This window comes from Equus asinus, chromosome 12 (assembly GCF_041296235.1).
Source record: "Equus asinus isolate D_3611 breed Donkey chromosome 12, EquAss-T2T_v2, whole genome shotgun sequence".
Lineage (NCBI taxonomy): Eukaryota > Metazoa > Chordata > Mammalia > Perissodactyla > Equidae > Equus > Equus asinus.
The window spans coordinates 84,359,389-84,376,042 of NC_091801.1; the positions used below are offsets into that span (position 1 = coordinate 84,359,389).

The 16,654-nt window shown below is 56.5% G+C and overlaps 2 protein-coding genes across 5 annotated transcripts; both read left to right on the forward strand.

Annotated features, from left to right (window-relative positions):
* Window positions 1–1,717: 1,717 nt before the first annotated feature.
* LOC139039948 (lymphocyte antigen 6H-like) lies at window positions 1,718–3,901 on the forward strand. 2 transcript variants are annotated; one of them, XM_070481757.1, is made up of 4 exons: window positions 1,718–2,218; window positions 2,372–2,428; window positions 2,671–2,796; window positions 3,119–3,901. In XM_070481757.1, the coding sequence occupies exons 2-4, from the start codon at window positions 2,377–2,379 to the stop codon at window positions 3,358–3,360; spliced, it is 420 nt and encodes a 139-aa protein (XP_070337858.1). In that variant the 5' UTR covers window positions 1,718–2,218; window positions 2,372–2,376; the 3' UTR covers window positions 3,361–3,901. The 2 variants fall into 2 exon arrangements, with proteins under 2 accessions (XP_070337858.1, XP_070337859.1); XM_070481758.1 differs by having other exon boundaries at window positions 1,788–2,218; window positions 2,344–2,428.
* Window positions 3,902–8,880: 4,979 nt separating this feature from the next.
* On the forward strand, window positions 8,881–11,022 carry LOC139039713 (lymphocyte antigen 6H-like). 3 transcript variants are annotated; one of them, XM_044781048.2, is made up of 5 exons: window positions 8,883–9,379; window positions 9,533–9,589; window positions 9,832–9,957; window positions 10,280–10,443; window positions 10,702–11,022. In XM_044781048.2, the coding sequence occupies exons 2-5, from the start codon at window positions 9,538–9,540 to the stop codon at window positions 10,954–10,956; spliced, it is 597 nt and encodes a 198-aa protein (XP_044636983.1). In that variant the 5' UTR covers window positions 8,883–9,379; window positions 9,533–9,537; the 3' UTR covers window positions 10,957–11,022. The 3 variants fall into 3 exon arrangements, with proteins under 3 accessions (XP_070337861.1, XP_044636983.1, XP_070337860.1); XM_070481759.1 differs by having other exon boundaries at window positions 8,886–9,379; window positions 10,854–11,022; XM_070481760.1 differs by having other exon boundaries at window positions 8,881–9,379; window positions 10,280–11,022.
* The last annotated feature ends 5,632 nt before the right edge of the window (window positions 11,023–16,654 follow it).

Genomic DNA, 16,654 nt, shown 5'->3' on the forward strand with positions numbered 1-16,654 from the left:
CTTGGCTTCCCTGGGGGTAGATGCCATGCTCGGGATGCTGTCAAAGAAGCAGAACAGAGCGGAACAGAAGACACTGCCACAGTCTGGACCAGCGAGTCACCTCTCTTCAGACCAAGGAGCACACGTGACTGCCCACCGTGTCCAGCAATTGGCAGAGATCTCCCCTCAGAGTACTGGTCTGGTCGAGGACTGGAAGGAGCCATTACAACAGGGCTGTCCACAGCCCCCACAAGCTGCACATCAAGGCAAAGGAAATCTCAACAACGCCCTCCATAAACATGGGGACTCTGATCCTCACATGGAGCTGGTGACCCAAATCGTGTCCTCTGCCAGAAACACAATTCAGATAAAAATAGAGAACTGGGCAAAGGGGAGAGCCCGCTCTTTACAGAAACCCACAAGTCTCGTGTTCCTGTGTCTGTGCCTTGGCCTGAAGGCTGGGGAGCTCTCTGTGTCTTTCCGTGTGTGTGTGTACGAGGGCACTGTGCGTGGTGTCTCCCGACCTCTGGATGGTGTTATCAAATCCATTGGTGAAATTCCTGAAAGCTGACTTCTCTGCTCTGTTGGCTTAGACGTAAGTAAATGCTTATATCCGTGAGATCGTCCCGAAACTCTCACAAGTATCAAAGCCCACCCAAATGCTGTTGAAGTTCACATGATTTGGGTAAATCTTTGGTAAGTAAGACTAGCTTAATATTGTTGGTTTAGTGAAAAAGGCTGTGTCCTCTGAGTTACTAGCATTGCATTTTATGTAAGCATACCTTTTTGTTCTTTTTGGGTTTACTAGTCAAATAAGCTAAGGTTCTACCTACAAGATGTAAAACCGTGAAAATTATAAATTCGAGCTGAGAGTAAAAGTACGAGTAATGATGAATTTGGTGTGCGAGTTTAACGGATTGCTTGATATCCATTACTTCATAGACATCGAGTCCCCCAGTAAAACAGGAAAAGGGGCTGGGCGAGGGGAGACAGGGGCCGGCCCCGTGGCCCAGTGGCGTAAGTTCCCGCACTTCACTTCGGTGGCCCAGGGTTTCACCAGGTCAGATCCCGGGCCCCGCTCATCAAGCCATGCTGAGGCGACATCCCACATAGCAGAACCAGAAGGACCTACAGCTAGAATATACAACTGTGCACTGGGGGGCTTTGGGAGGAAGGAAAAAAAAGGCTTAAAAATAAATTTAAAAAGACAAACAACAAAATCTGATAGACACATAGAGAGGGCCATCTGTATCCACGGGCTCAGCATCCAAGGAGCGAAAGGCTTACGATGGCTGCATCTGTACGGAACATGTACAGACCTTTTTCTTGTCACCATCCCCCACACAATACAGTATAACAACTATTTCCACAGCAGTTACGTTATATCAGCTCTTATAAGTACTCTGGAGATGATGTGAGGGACACGGGAGGATATGCGTAGGTCGTGTGCAAACACTACGCCCTTCTATATAAGGGGCTTGAGCATCGCAGAGTTTGGTACCGGGAGGGGCCCTGGAACTGATGCCCCTGCATACCAGGGATGACCGGAACTAGTAAGGAGAAGGATCGGTGGTCAAACACCTCCCAAGAAAGCAAGCCCAGGACTGGGTGCCCTCACTGGTGCTTCCACCAAACTTTTAAAAAGGAATAAACATACATGCTCCTCAAACTCTTCCGAACAATGAAGAGGCGGGGACACTTCCGAATTCACTCTGTGAGGCCAGCGTTACCCTGACACCAAGGGCAGACAAACGACACACAGAGGGGTGGGGGATGCATGGAGGACACCAGGAGGGGACTGGGACTGGGAGCCCAGAGAAGGGAAAGGGGACAGACAGGATCAACATTGAGAGGTCTCAGTTTTACAGCTCTGAGGAGGGGGCCGGTGGCCTCAGAGAGGCCTCTGAAGGGCGATTGGAAACTGGAGACCGCCGAGCTTCCTCCTGGGATCTCCCCAAGGCAACCGCTCCTCAGTGAGAAGGAAGCAGGATTTCTGCCAATCAGCCCCTCCCAGCAGGCCCGGAGTTCACGCAGGCCCTCCTGGCCTGTGACTAATGACTAATGGTCCCGGGTAGAGTCTGACGGCTAGAATCCTTGCAAACGGCGGAGACACACAGCCCAGCACCCGCCCTCCCCCAGTTCTCATGGGTGGGGCACAAGGGTGCAAGGGGATATATTCTGAGCCGCTGAGGAAGTGCCTCCAGATGCTGGTTTCCTGAGTGTAGGCTGAAGCTAGCAGGTGAGTCAAGCTGGGAGAGCCACGTGGCTAGCACAGGGGGCTGGGGGAGGCCTGCAGAGGGGTCAGCAATGGAGGGTCAGGGTTTCGGGAGGAGGATATGAGCCTGAATCTGGAGCACCCTAAAGGGGCCCACTGGAATTGTGCCATCTCCAGGAGCCATGAAAGGCATCCATCTGCTCCTGCTGGCCGTGCTGCTGTGCTCCCAGCAAGGTGAGTCCCAGGGAACTCGGCAGGGACCTGTCCTGGGGGCATGGGGTGGCATCTCCTGTGAGAGGCTGTGTGTGAGCATGTGGGGAGTCTGTTCTCCAGAATCCCAGAAGGCGGGAAGGGGCCACAGTTCCTATAGGGGCCCAGAGGCCACGCTCCAATGTGGGCTGTGGCTGTGGTCTGTGGGGGTCTAAATCCAGCCTTTCTGCCATCTGAGCTTGACCTGTGTCCCCCTCTGGTCTCAGCCCTGAGCCTGCGGTGCTACAGCTGCGCTGATGTCGAGAACATCAACAAGTGCCTGCTCATCTTTTCATGTGCCCCGACACCAAGTGTCTGCTACAAGGGCAGCATGACATTGACCACGGCCACTGGTGAGTTCCCAGGATCAGAATGTGGGGGTGGGTTCAGGGGGCTCTGCTCTGAGGCTCCCCCTGGCCTCATGGAAGGAGTATGAGTGTGGCAGGGGCCAGTGTTCGTGTCACCTGGGCCCTCACTGGCCTGCCTCAGTGTCCCCATCTGTACAAGAGGGGCTAGCCTCCAGAGGCTGTGGGGGCTTGGTGGGGTGGGATGGGCCTCCCAGCAGAGGAATGGAGGGCCAAGCAGCCCTGGGGAGAGGGCGATGAGGGACAACCCCAGAGGTCAGAGGGAACTGGGGGGCCTCCCACATCCGGCGTTTCCTTTTCTCCCCCACAGGAGAGACAGCCACGATAAACCCTAAGGGTTGTGCCCCCTCCTGCCAGGAAGCTTCCCAGGTGATGCAGCTGATTGCGAATCTATCCAACCCAACGGGGGCGTTCAACCTAGAAGTGCGGGATGTGGCCTGCTGTGAAAAGGACCTCTGTAATGGGGTGGCCCAGGTGGCGCGCAGCCTCTGGGCCCTGGCTGGGGGGCTCCTGCTCAGCCTGGGGCCTGCCCTCCTCTGGGCCCTGCTGTGAGGACCCCTGGGACTCAGACACCAAGTTGAGGGGGAGCGTCCTTACTGATCGTCCTTCCACGTGGCACTCACAGCAGCTCCCACCTCAAGCTCGCTCTCTCACGCACACGCACACACGTGTACACACGCACAAGCAGTCACTCACAGGCACACACACTCACACGCATGCGCTCACACGCATCCACACACACGCTCAGACCCATGAGTTCTCGCAAGCGTAGGCTATGCTTGGACTCCTCCTCCTGCTACAGCCGGGACCCAGAGGCCCAGGGAAGGACGCGGGCAGCCTCCACCCTCTGCTGACCCTCGGCCACTCCTGCCCACCCATCTGGGCAGCCCCAGCCCCAAGCCCACCGCCCTGCTATGCCAACAGGCCTGTCACACTTTGCGAACACCATCAATCAACCACAGACTCAAGATGCAGAGACTGCCGAGCCCCGGCTGGACAGGGGCTTCTAGGACAGCGGAGCCCACAGCCCCTCCAGCGGGTCCTCTGCAGAGCGCCCACGGCAGTCAGTAGACAATAAATGCTCTTCAGCCCCCTCCTGTTCTTCACATGCCATTCAGCCCCACGGTGGGGAGGTCGGGGGGAGTGTGTGTGGGGGTCTCTGCCACCTGCCTCCGAGGAAGCCTCTTGGGCAGCCCGGTGCTCCCTCGGCCATGAGCTCTGATGGCCAGGGGGCTAGGGGCAGGGGCAGACCCTGGAGGGGCCAGCATCTCACACCAGGGCGTGGCCCCCACTGCCCCCCATGAAGCATTTGCTCTGACGCACACTCCCTGCTCTCTGAACCTCTGCCAGGAGCCACACCAGGACCCTCCTTTGGGGAACATCTGTCCAGTGCCCACTGGGGGCTGCACTGCCAGGACACCCTCAGCAGAGGCAGTGGTGGCAGTAGCGTAGGGGGACTGGCCTGCTTCCGTCCTCCATCGTCTTTCACACGTTCTTCCCCGCTGAGCGCCTGCACCCAGGGTGACCCCACAGCTCGGGGCTGCCCCAGTCCACAGGACGCTGCTATCAGCATCCATCCAAACACTGCCACACCCTGGCCTGAGCGTGTCTTGCTGGGGCTTGGTGCCCATCACAGCCACTAGTGGGCCTTGGTCAGTGCAGCCCAGGCCTTGTTCTTGTTGTTGTTCTTGGTATTGGTCTTGTCTTGACCTGGCTCATCTCATCAAGAATTTGGTCTTGTCTTGCCCTGGCTCCTCTCACCATGGATTTGGTCTGGCCTTGCTTCTAGTCTTAGGCTGACCCTTCCTTTGATCTCTGACCCTGCTCTACTCATGCTGGTTTATTGCGTACCTAGAGCTATCTTAAATCTAGGGGTATCTAAGGCTCTGAATGGTGATCCCACCCACTCACAGGGCTCCATCAAGGACAATGGCTAGACTGAGCCACTAGTGTGGTCTCAGCTCGGAATGGGGACTCTGGAGGATGCTGAGCTCAAGGCTGGGGCTGCCGAGTGTGGGGGCCACTGGAACATCCAGGCAGAGCAGCCCACAGGCAGTGGGGGTGAGTTCCAGCCTCTATCCCCTGGATGCCAGCAGGTCTCCTCCCTCCCTGAGTCATGACAACCAAAAATGTCCCAGACATTGCCAAATGCCCCCTGGTTGAGGAGAATGGCCCCTGACTGGGGAAAACTGGCTTCAGGATTCCTGTCCCGTAAGGGTAGCAAAGAGAAAACGCCCCTTGGTCCATGGGGGGCAGGTGGGGGAGGGGCAGGGTGCGTTTCTGAGGGGGGGGGCTCTTTTCCCCCAGCACTGGGGGGATGGCTAAGAGGGGCGAAAGGAAGCTCTTCAGACAGAGGGGAGGGAGCCAGTCCCCAGCCGCCTTCTCCTGACCCCCTGGAGGAGGATAGGGAGCAGCGGCCAAAGCCACAGTGGGAGTGGGTCCCACCTCCATGGGGCTGGGCTGGGGGGCCCGCCTGCGCCTGACCTCAAGGTACCTCAGCCAGGGCTACGGAATCTGTCTCTTGTGGCCTGGACCAAGGCATGCAGAGGCCAGCTGAAGCCTGCGGGCGGCACTGCTGTTCACGGAGCTGGCTGAGGGAGGTGAGGGCTGCGGGCAGGGCGTCCTGGGCATCTGTGGGGGTCAGGGTGGTGGTGGGTCCCTCAACCTGACAGGTGAGTACAAGTGCCTGAGAGCCCCCGGCTCCCCTGGAGAAAGCCTGCCACGGCCAGGGACCACGTGCCACCGCCTTCCCTGAATGGGGTCCCCAGACTGGGCCTGGAAGCCCCCTGTTTCCTCTGCTCAGCCCTGAGACCCCTGTGTCTACCCGACCCACCCTCACTCCTCCGTCCTGTCCAGCCACGTGCCTGGGCTCCTCCTGGCCTGGAGCAAGGGCTCTGGGGGCTGACCTCACTACCCTCTCGACCTGCCTCAGTGTCCCCGTCATGTGGCCTGGGGGCAGCTCCTGTGAGACATCCCCGGGGGGCCCTTGGGTACAGGAGATGAGAGCGGAGGGGGACCCCAGGGGCAGAGGGCCTCAGAGTGATTTCTCCTTCTCCACTTCCGTCTGCTTCCTCCCTCACGGTTTCTGGGCTTTACCAAGAACTGTATGGAGTCCTGTGACGATGCAGAGAAGGGGGTGTCCCAAAACTTCAAAGTCCAAACGACGCTTTAGATTTTCACAGAAACATTCTAACAGGGACGGTCCGGCCTCAAGTCCGCAGGCGAGGCTCCTGGCAGGGCAGGCAGTGCTGGGGCCTGCGGGGGTGTCTTCACTTCTAGGGGCTCCTCTGACCCAGCACTGCCACATCCATGTGCCCTGGCTGCCATGGGAAAACCTCAGCAGGGCCATCAAAGGAGGCCATTGCCTCACAGCCCCCCTTCCCATGCCTGCTGGGAGCCACACCAGGACCCTCCATGGGGGGCATCTGTCCAGGGCCCATGTGGGGGCTGTGCTGCTGCAACACCCTCAGCAGAGGCGGTGGTGGCGGCAGGAGAGGAGGCCTGGCTGCATCCTTCCTTCCATCGTCTTTGACACTCTCTTCCTCTCTGAGCACCTGTCCCCCAGGGTGACCCTGAAGCTCAGAGGCTCCCTGACCCCACAGGACCCTGCTCCTCCCGGTGGGACTGTGGTGACCAGAGCTTCGTCTCCTCCCCAGGTCCCCCAGGCACATTTTTCAGAGAGAAGCCCCTCCCTCCCTCATTACAGCTGCCCTTGCCCGGGAACTCTGAGTGTGGCTCTGGGAATCCCACAGGGATCGCTATGGTGGGGTCGACAGGGCCTCAGAGACCAAGGCTGGCCCCTGCCTTCACAGGTGGGGAAACTGAGGCACGGGGAGTGGTCAAGTGCCTGAGTCTCATACCGGTCTGGGACAGAGACAACGGGCCTGTGGTGCTGCCCCCGCCAGTTCAGGGGCTTGGGTGTGAGCCCGCACATCCACCCCAGTTTTCCCTGTAGAAGCCAGGGGAGCAGAAGGCCACGGTCCTCTGCCGCCCGTCCCTTCACCACCTGAGCTGGAGAGAAGGGCAGTGTTTTGCTGAGAGGGAGGTGGTAACTTCCTCAAGTCTGAGAAAGAGGGACGAGGCATCGCTTTGGGCGACAATGGACACGGGGGTTGCGGCAGTGCAGAGACCGGCTGGGTGTAGACACATTCGTCCTGCAGCCTGCGAGGCCCAGAATGCCAGCAAGAACAGGGCTGTCTGCCAGCAAAAGAGAGCCAGACCGCCGATGGCTCCAGGGACATCCCCTGCGGGAAGGCCCTCATCACAGCCGGCAAGGGAGACGGATGCTGGGATGGGGAGGCTCCCGGGGGAGGGACACGGTCCCCATAGTAGGAGACCCCGACTGGATCGGGCTTGGCTTCCCTGGGGGTAGATGCCGTGCTCGGGATGCTGTCAAAGAAGCAGAAGAGAGCAGAACAGAAGACACTGCCGCAGTCTGGACCAGCGAGTCACCTCTCTTTAGACCAAGGAGCACACGTCACCGCCCATCGTGTCCACTAGTGGGCAGAGATCTCCCCTCAGAGTACTGGTCTGGTCGAGGACTGGAAGGAGCCGTTACAACAGGGCTGTCCACAGCCCCCACAGGCCTGCACATCAAGGCAAAGGAAATCTCAACAACGCCCTCCATAAACGTGGGGACTCTGATCCTCACATGGAGCTGGTGACCCAAATCGTGTCCTCTGCCAGAAACACAATTCAGATAAAAATAGAAAATGGGGCAAAGGGGAGAGCCCGCTCTTTACAGAAACCCACAAGTCTCGTGTTCCTGTGTCTGTGCCTTGGCCTGAAGGCTGGGGAGCTCTCTGTGTCTTTCCGTGTGTGTGTGTACGAGGGCACTGTGCGTGGTGTCTCCCGACCTCTGGATGGTGTTATCAAATCCATTGGTGAAATTCCTGAAAGCTGACTTCTCTGCTCTGTTGGCTTAGACGTAAATAAGTGCTTATATCCTTGAGATCGTCCCAAAAGTCTCACAAATATCAAAGCCCACCCAAATGCTGTTGAAGTTCACATAATTTGGGTAAATATTTGGTAAGTAAGACTAGCTTCATATTGTTGGTTTAGTGAAAAAGGCTGTGTCCTCTGAGTTACTAGCATTGCATTTAACGTGAGCATACATTTTTGTTCTTTTTGGGTTTACTAGTCACATAAGCTAAGGTTCTACCTACAAGATGTAAAACCGTGAAAATTATAAATTCGGACTGAGAGTAAAAGTACGAGTAATGATGAGTTTGGTGTGCAGCTTGAACAGATTGCTTCATACCCATTACTTCATAGACATCGAGTCCCCCAGTAAAACAGGAAAAGGGGCTGGGCGAGGGGAGACAGGGGCTGGCCCAGTGGCCCAGCGGCATAAGTTCCCGCACTTCACTTCGGCGGCCCAGGGTTTCACCAGTTCAGATCCCGGGCGCCGCTCATCAAGCCATGCTGAGGCGACATCCCACATAGCAGAACCAGAAGGACCTACAGCTAGAATATACAACTGTGCACTAGGGGGCTTTGGGAGGAAGGAAAAAAAAGGCTTAAAAATAAATTAAAAAAAACAAACAACAAAATCTGATAGACACATAGAGAGGGCCATCTGTATCCACGGGCTCAGCATCCAAGGAGCGAAAGGCTTACGATGGCTGCATCTGTACGGAACATGTACAGACCTTTTTCTTGTCACCATCCCCCACACAATACAGTATAACAACTATTTCCACAGCAGTTACGTTATATCAGCTCTTATAAGTACTCTGGAGATGATGTGAGGGACACGGGAGGATATGCGTAGGTCGTGTGCAAACACTACGCCCTTCTATATAAGGGGCTTGAGCATCGCAGAGTTTGGTACCGGGAGGGGCCCTGGAACTGATGCCCCTGCATACCAGGGATGACCGGAACTAGTAAGGAGAAGGATCGGTGGTCAAACACCTCCCAAGAAAGCAAGCCCAGGACTGGGTGCCCTCACTGGTGCTTCCACCAAACTTTTAAAAAGGAATAAACATACATGCTCCTCAAACTCTTCCGAACAATGAAGAGGCGGGGACACTTCCGAATTCACTCTGTGAGGCCAGCGTTACCCTGACACCAAGGGCAGACAAACGACACACAGAGGGGTGGGGGATGCATGGAGGACACCAGGAGGGGACTGGGACTGGGAGCCCAGAGAAGGGAAAGGGGACAGACAGGATCAACATTGAGAGGTCTCAGTTTTACAGCTCTGAGGAGGGGGCCGGTGGCCTCAGAGAGGCCTCTGAAGGGCGATTGGAAACTGGAGACCGCCGAGCTTCCTCCTGGGATCTCCCCAAGGCAACCGCTCCTCAGTGAGAAGGAAGCAGGATTTCTGCCAATCAGCCCCTCCCAGCAGGCCCGGAGTTCACGCAGGCCCTCCTGGCCTGTGACTAATGACTAATGGTCCCGGGTAGAGTCTGACGGCTAGAATCCTTGCAAACGGCGGAGACACACAGCCCAGCACCCGCCCTCCCCCAGTTCTCATGGGTGGGGCACAAGGGTGCAAGGGGATATATTCTGAGCCGCTGAGGAAGTGCCTCCAGATGCTGGTTTCCTGAGTGTAGGCTGAAGCTAGCAGGTGAGTCAAGCTGGGAGAGCCACGTGGCTGGCACAGGGGGCTGGGGGAGGCCTGCAGAGGGGTCAGCAATGGAGGGTCAGGGTGTGGGGACGAGGGGAGGAGCCTGAATCTGGAGTACCCTAAAGGGGCCCACTGGAATTGTGCCATCTCCAGGAGCCATGAAAGGCATCTATCTCGTCCTGCTGGCCGTGCTGCTGTGCTCCCAGCAAGGTGAGTCCCAGGGAACCCGGCAGGGACCTGTCCTGGGGGCATGGGGCGGCATTCCCTGTGAGAGGCTGTGTGTGAGCATGTGGGGAGTCTGTCTTCCAGAACCCCAGAAGGCGGGAAAGGGCCACAGTTCCAATGCAGGGCCCCAGAGGCCACGCTCCAATGTGGGCTGTGGCTGTGGTCTGTAGGGGTCTAAACCCAGCTTCCTGCTGTCGGAGCTTGGTTGTGTCCCCGCCAAACCCCAGCCCTGAGCCTGCAGTGCTACAACTGCACTGAAGAAGAGGATGTCAGCAAGTGCCAGACCACCATCTCATGTGACTCCACACCGAGCATCTGCTATAAGGGCGGCAGGACCTTGACCAAGACCAGTGGTGAGTTCCCAGCATCCAGAATGTGGGGATGGGTTCAGGGGGCTCTGCTCTGAGGACCACCCTGGCCTCATGAAAGGAGTGTGAGTGTGGCAGGGGCCAGTGTCCGTGTCACCTTGGCCCTAACTGGCCTGCCTCAGTGTCCCCATCTGTACAAGAGGGGCTAGCCTCCAGAGGCTGTGGGGGCTTGGTGGGGCGGGATGGGCCTCCCAGCAGAGGAATGGAGGGCCAAGCAGCCCTGGGGAGAGGGTGATGAGGGACAACCCCAGAGAGTCAGAGGGAACTGGGGGGCCTCCAAGCCAGCCGTCTCCTTTCTTGCCCACAGGGCAGGTGGTCAAGTTACATTCTAAGGGTTGTGCCTCTTCCTGCGATGACGTTTATGACATGATGGAGCAGCTGGTGGAGAAGATGATTTCAGAGGACAGGTCTAAGTTAGAACTGTGGGCTCCGGACTGCTGTGGAAAGGACCTCTGCAACAGGGTGGCCCAGGTGGGGCGCAGCCTCTGGATCCTGGCCGGGGGGCTCCTGCTCAGCCTGGGGCCTGCCCTCCTCTGGGCCCTGCTGTGAGGACCCCTGGGACTCAGACACCAAGGTGGGCGGGGGGAGCGTCCTTACTGATGGTAGTTCCATGTGGCATTCACAGCAGCTCCCACCTCAAGGTCGCTCACATGCACACATGTGTGTACACTCACACACCTCACACACATGCACACACACACCCAGACCAGTGATTTCTCGCAAACACAGGCTATGCTTGGACTCCACCTCCTGCTACACCTGGGACCCAGAGACCCAGGGAAGGAGGCGGGCAGCATCCACCCTCGGGTGACCCTCGGCCACTCCTGCCCTCCCACCTGGCCAGCCCCAGCCCCAGGCCCACCGCCCTGCTATGCCAACAGGCCTGTCACACTTTGCGAACACCATCAATCAACCACAGACTCAAGATGCAGAGACTGCCGAGCCCCGGCTGGACAGGGGCTGCTAGGAGAGCGGAGCCCATAGCCCCTCAGCGGGTCCTCTGCAGAGCGCCCACGGCAGTCAGTAGACAATAAATGCTCTTCAGCCCCCTCCTGTTCTTCACATGCCATTCAGCCCCACGGTGGGGAGGTCGGGGGGAGTGTGTGTGGGGGTCTCTGCCACTTGCCTCCAAGGGAGCCTCTGGGGCAGCCCGGTGCTCCCTCGACCATGAGCTCTGATGGCCAGGGGGCTAGGGGCAGGGGCAGACCCTGGAGGGGCCAGCATCGCACACCAGGGGGTGGCCCCCACGGCCCCCCATGAAGCATTTGCTCTGACGCACACTCCCTACTCTCTGAGCCCCTGCTGGGAGCCATACTAGGACCCTCCTTTGGTGGGCATCTCTCCAGGGCCCGCTGGGAGCTGTGCTGCTGCGACACCCTCAGCAGAGGTGGTGATGGTGGCAGGGGAGGGGGCCTGGCTGCTTCCTTTCCTCCATCATCTTTCACACGTTCATCCCCTCTGAGCGCTTGTCCCCCAGGGTGACCCTGAAGCTCGGGTCCGCCCCAGTCCACAGGACTCTGCTATCAGCATCCATCCAAACATGGCCACACCCTGGCCTGAGCGTGCCTTGCCCGGGCGTGGTACCCATCACAGCCATTAGTGGGCCTTGGTTGGTGCAGCCCAGCCCTTGTTCACCCTGGTCTTTATCTGGCATTGGTCTTGTCTTGACCTGGAACATCTCCTCATGGATTTGGTCTTGTCTTGCCCTGGCTCCTCTCACCATGGATTTGGTCTGGCCTTGCTTTCAGTCTTAGCCTGACCCTTCCTTTGATCTCTGACCCTGCTCTACTCATGCTGGTTGATTGCGTACCTAGAGCTAACTTAAATCTAGGGGTATCTAAGCCTCTGAATGGTGATCCCACCCACTCACAGGGCTCCATCAAGGACAATGGCTAGACTGAGCCACTAGTGTGGTCTCAGCTCGGAATGGGGGCTCTGGAGGATGCTGAGCTCAAGGCTGGGGCTGCCGAGTGTGGGGGCCACTGGAACATCCAGGCGGAGCAGCCCACAGGCAGTGGGGGCGGGTTCCAGCCTCTATCCCCTGGATGCCAGCAGGTCTCCTCCCTCCCTGAGTCATGACAACCAAAAATGTCCCCAGACATTGCCAAATGCCCCCTGGTTGAGGAGAATGGCCCCTGACTGGGGAAAACTGGCTTCAGGATTCCTGTCCCCTAAGGGTAGCAAAGAGAAAATGCCCCTTGGTCCATGGAGGGCAGGTGGGGGAGGGGCAGGTGGGGGAGGGGCAGGGTGCGTTTCTGAGGAGGGGGGCTCTTTTCCCCCAGCACTGGGGGGATGGCTAAGACCGGCTAGGGGAAGCTCTTCAGACAGAGGGGAGTCAGCCCGTCCCCAGCCGCCTTCTCCTGACCCCCTGGAGGAGGATAGGGAGCAGCGGCCAAAGCCACAGTGGGAGTGGGCCCCACCTCCATGGGGCTGGGCTGGGGGGCCCGCCTGCGCCTGACCTCAAGGTACCCCAGGCCTGGGCTACAGAACCTGTCTCTTGTGGCCTGGACCAAGGCATGCAGAGGCCAGCTGAAGCCTGCGGGCGGCACTGCTGTTCACGGAGCTGGCTGAGGGAGGTGAGGGCTGCGGGCAGGGCGTCCTGGGCATCTGTGGGGGTCAGGGTGGTGGTGGGTCCCTCAACCTGACAGGTGAGGACGAGTGCCAGAGAGCCCCCGGCTCCCCTGGAGAAAGCCTGCCACGGCCAGGGGTCACTTGCCACTGCCCGCCCTGAATGGGGTCCCCAGACTGGGCCTGGAAGCCCCCTGTTTCCTCTGCTCAGCCCTGAGACCCCTGTGTCTACCCGACCCACCCTCACTCCTCCGTCCTGTCCAGCCAGGTGCCTGGGCTCCTCCTGGCCTGGAGCAAGGGCTCTGGGGGCTGACCTCACTACCCTCTCGACCTGCCTCAGTGTCCCCGTCATGTGGCCTGGGGGCAGCTCCTGTGAGACATCCCCGGGGGGCCCTTGGGTACAGGAGATGAGAGCGCAGGGGGACCCCAGGGGCAGAGGGCCTCAGAGTGATTTCTCCTTCTCCACTTCCGTCTGCTTCCTCCCTCACGGTTTCTGGGCTTTACCAAGAACTGTATGGAGTCCTGTGACGATGCAGAGAAGGGGGTGTCCCAAAACTTCAAAGTCCACACGACGCTTTAGATTTTCACAGAAACGTTCCAACAGGGACGGTCCGGCCTCAAGTCCGCAGGCGAGGCTCCTGGCAGGGCAGGCAGTGCTGGGGCCTGTGGGGGTGTCTTCACTTCTAGGGGCTCCTCTGACCCAGCACTGCCATGTCCATGTACCCTGGCTGCCGTGGAAAACCTCAGCAGGGCCATCAAAGGAGGCCATTGCCTCACAGCCCCCCTTCCAATGCCTGCTGCGAGCCACAGCAGGACCCTCCATGGGGGGCATCTGTCCAGGGCCCATGTGGGGGCTGCACTGCCAGGACACCCTCAGCAGAGGCGGTGGTGGTGGCAGGAGAGGGAACCTGACTGCTTCCTTCCCTTCATCATCTTTCACGCTTTCTTCCCCTCTGAGCACCTGTCCCCGAGGGTGACCCTGAAGCTCAGATGCTCCCTGACCCCACAGGACCCTGCCCCTCCCAGTGGGACTTTGGTGATCAGAGCTTCGTCTCCTCCCCAGGTCCCCCAGGCACATCTTCCAGAGAGAAGCCCCTCCCTCCCTCGTTACAGCTGCCCTTGCCCGGGAACTCTGAGTGTGGCTCTGGGAATCCCACAGGGATCGCCATGGTGGGGTCAACTGGGCCTTGGAGATCAAGGCTAGCCCTCCCCTTCACTGGTGGGGAAACTGAGGCACAGGGAGTGGTCAAGTGCCTGAGTCTCATGTTGGTCTGGGGCAGAGACAACAGGCCTGTGGTGCTGCCCCCGCCAGTTCAGCAGCTTGGGTGTGAGCCCGCACATCCACCCCAGTTTTCCCTGTAGAAGCCAGGGGAGCAGAGGGCCACGGTCCTCTCCCGTCGGTCCCTTCACCACCTGAGCTGGAGAGAAGGGCAGTGTTTTGCTGAGAGGGAGATGGGAACTTCCCTAAGTCTGAGAAAGAGGGACGAGGCATCGCTTTGGGCGACAATGGACACGGGGGTTGCGGCAGTGCAGAGACGGGCTGGGTGTAGACACATTCGTCCTGCAGCCTGCGAGGCCCAGAATGCCAGCAAGAACAGGGCTGTCTGCCAGCAAAAGAGAGCCAGACCGCCGATGGCTCCAGGGACATCCCCTGCGGGAAGGCCCTCATCACAGCCGGCAAGGGAGACGGATGCTGGGATGGGGAGGCTCCCGGGGGAGGCACACAGTCCCCACAGGAGGAGACCCTGACTGGATCGGGCTTGGCTTCCCTGGGGGTAGATGCCGTGCTCGGGATGCTGTCTAGGAGCAGAAGAGAGCAGAACAGAAGACACTGCCGCAGTCTGGACCAGCGAGTCACCTCTCTTCAGACCAAGGAGCACACGTGACCGCCCATCGTGTCCACCAATGGGCAGAGATCTCCCCTCAGAGTACTGGTCTGGTCGAGGACTGGAAGGAGCCGTTACAACAGGGCTGTCCACAGCCCCCACAGGCCTGCACACCAGGGCAAAGGAAATCTCAACCACGCCCTCCATAAACGTGGGGTCTCTGATCCTCACATTGGAGCAGGTGACCTAAATCGTGTCCTCTGCCAGAAACACAATTCAGATAAAAATAGAAAATGGGGCAAAGGGTAGAGCCCGCTCTTTACAGAAATCCACAAGTCTCGTCTTCCTGTGTCTGTGCCTGACTCACGGCTGATGCGTTGGCCTGAAGGCTGGGGAGCTCTCTGTGTCTTTCCGTGTGTGTGTGTACGAGGGCACTGTGCGTGGTGTCTCCCGACCTCTGGATGGTGTTATCAAATCCATTGGTGAAATTCCTGAAAGCAGACTGCTCTGCTCTGATCGGATTAGACGTAAATAAGTGCTTATATCCGTGAGATCGTCCCGAAACTCTCACAAATATCAAAGCCCAACCACATGCTGTTGAAGTTCACATGATTTGGGTAAATCTTGGGTAAGTAAGACTAGCTTCATATTGTTGGTTTAGTGAAAAAGGCTGTGTCCTCTGAGTTACTAGCATTGCATATAACATGAGCATACATTTTTACTCTTTTTGGGTTTACCAGTACGCACTAGACTATACGGAGAGAGACAATACAGCTGTGGATGTAAGGCTATAAAGATTATACGTTCACGCTAGGAATAAAAATAGGAGTAACGAGGAACGCGACGCACAACGAACGAGACATGGATTGCTTGATACCTGTTACTTCATGCCCCTCCAATGTGGCAGTAAAACAAAAAAAATTGTGGATTTAACATTTTTTAGTTGTTTTTTGTGGGTATTTTTGCTTTTGTGATCTTTTTTTTGGTACTTGCCTAACATGCACACACTGTAAAAATAGTTAACAAGGAAATCACCTGAGACGATGGCTAGCTTCGTTTCCTATTTTATGGCATTCTCATGAATAATCCGAGCATCCTTGTTAAGAACGCATGTGTTAAGTTTACGCAAGTTCAATAAAACTCCCGTCAATGGAGTTTGCAAGAATCACTATGCTTTTAGCACGTCTGGTTAACAAGAGTTTCCAAAATCTTCTTGGCAATTTGCGACCTTAGACTTAAGCTAAGAATAGGTATTCCTTAAATATCCAGACCATTTCTAAGTAAGAAACTGCTGAGATATCAATTACTAAGCATAAATTTACGTTTACAGCCTTCAGCTTCCTATTTTTAAACAGTATGGAGAGGCTAAGTGTGTTTTATTCTGTTAACAAACATGGTCTTTTTGCTTCATTCAAAAATCGTACCATGAGGAAGTGTAGAGCTATAAAAGCTGTGAGATGGCTCAGTCGTAAACTTTGCCAGTCCACCACAGGACACTGGCACATGACAGACAATTCACAAATGTCTGCTCCCTAGTCTTCCCTGTAAAGTAAAAGTTACTAGGGTTAAAAATTATGATCAATATACGTAAACGAAACTACTAGAAATGATAAGGGTGAAAGGAAACAATTTTGTCCGCAAAGAAACTAGGCTGTGTTTGTAGAAGGTAAAAAGTCACTTTGTCCTGAAGTACAGGGCCTGGCTGTTTCCCCACAAGGAGGAAAAGGCAGGGCAAAACCTGGATGATGTGGGAAGTTGCAGGTTTGTAGAGAAGGAATCTCACGTTGCGTGGTCAAAGCTGGCTAAGGCTACATGTGTCTATTTATATGATTTTTTAAACGTAAATTTTAGTATCAATACCACACTAATGCAAAACTAGAATTTGGTTTCCTCTCTCTTAAAATGACAAACTCTTCTTGGGTTATTGGTCTGATCTTAATAAGAGACTGTATAACGATCTTCTTTACCTTTTGAGTAATCTGTAGTCTGCCTAGAAAACAAAGATTCTGTGTTTCATCGGAGTGATTTTCTATGCCGTATGCTGACTCTATCATGTTCTTGATGATGCAAGACAACAAAGCTTTCTCATCTTGAAAAGAGCTGTGCTTTTTTTTATACATAGTCATGTTGCCTCCTATCTAGTTCTAAAGTCTTTTATTGTCACTTTGGTTAAAAAGCAAGCAAGCATCGCCTAACAGTGAACTGTGACGCTATTGAGTGAAGTGTTCAAACCTTTTGACGTTTCTGATAACTGTGCCTTCCCAATTCCATGCTAAGTGAAATCTGCT

What these genes read in the sequence shown, in the direction of transcription:
- LOC139039948 (XM_070481757.1), top strand. Translation starts at nt 2,377, where the DNA reads ATGAAAGGCATCCATCTGCTCCTGCTGGCCGTGCTGCTGTGCTCCCAG. An exon ending in GCTGCTGTGCTCCCAGCAAG is followed by an intron (nt 2,429 to 2,670) that starts GTGAGTCCCAGG and finishes CTCTGGTCTCAG; the next exon opens with CCCTGAGCCTGCGGTGCTAC. An exon ending in GACATTGACCACGGCCACTG is followed by an intron (nt 2,797 to 3,118) that starts GTGAGTTCCCAG and finishes TCTCCCCCACAG; the next exon opens with GAGAGACAGCCACGATAAAC.
- LOC139039713 (XM_044781048.2), top strand. Translation starts at nt 9,538, where the DNA reads ATGAAAGGCATCTATCTCGTCCTGCTGGCCGTGCTGCTGTGCTCCCAG. An exon ending in GACCTTGACCAAGACCAGTG is followed by an intron (nt 9,958 to 10,279) that starts GTGAGTTCCCAG and finishes TCTTGCCCACAG; the next exon opens with GGCAGGTGGTCAAGTTACAT. An exon ending in TCTGCAACAGGGTGGCCCAG is followed by an intron (nt 10,444 to 10,701) that starts GTGGGGCGCAGC and finishes TCGCAAACACAG; the next exon opens with GCTATGCTTGGACTCCACCT.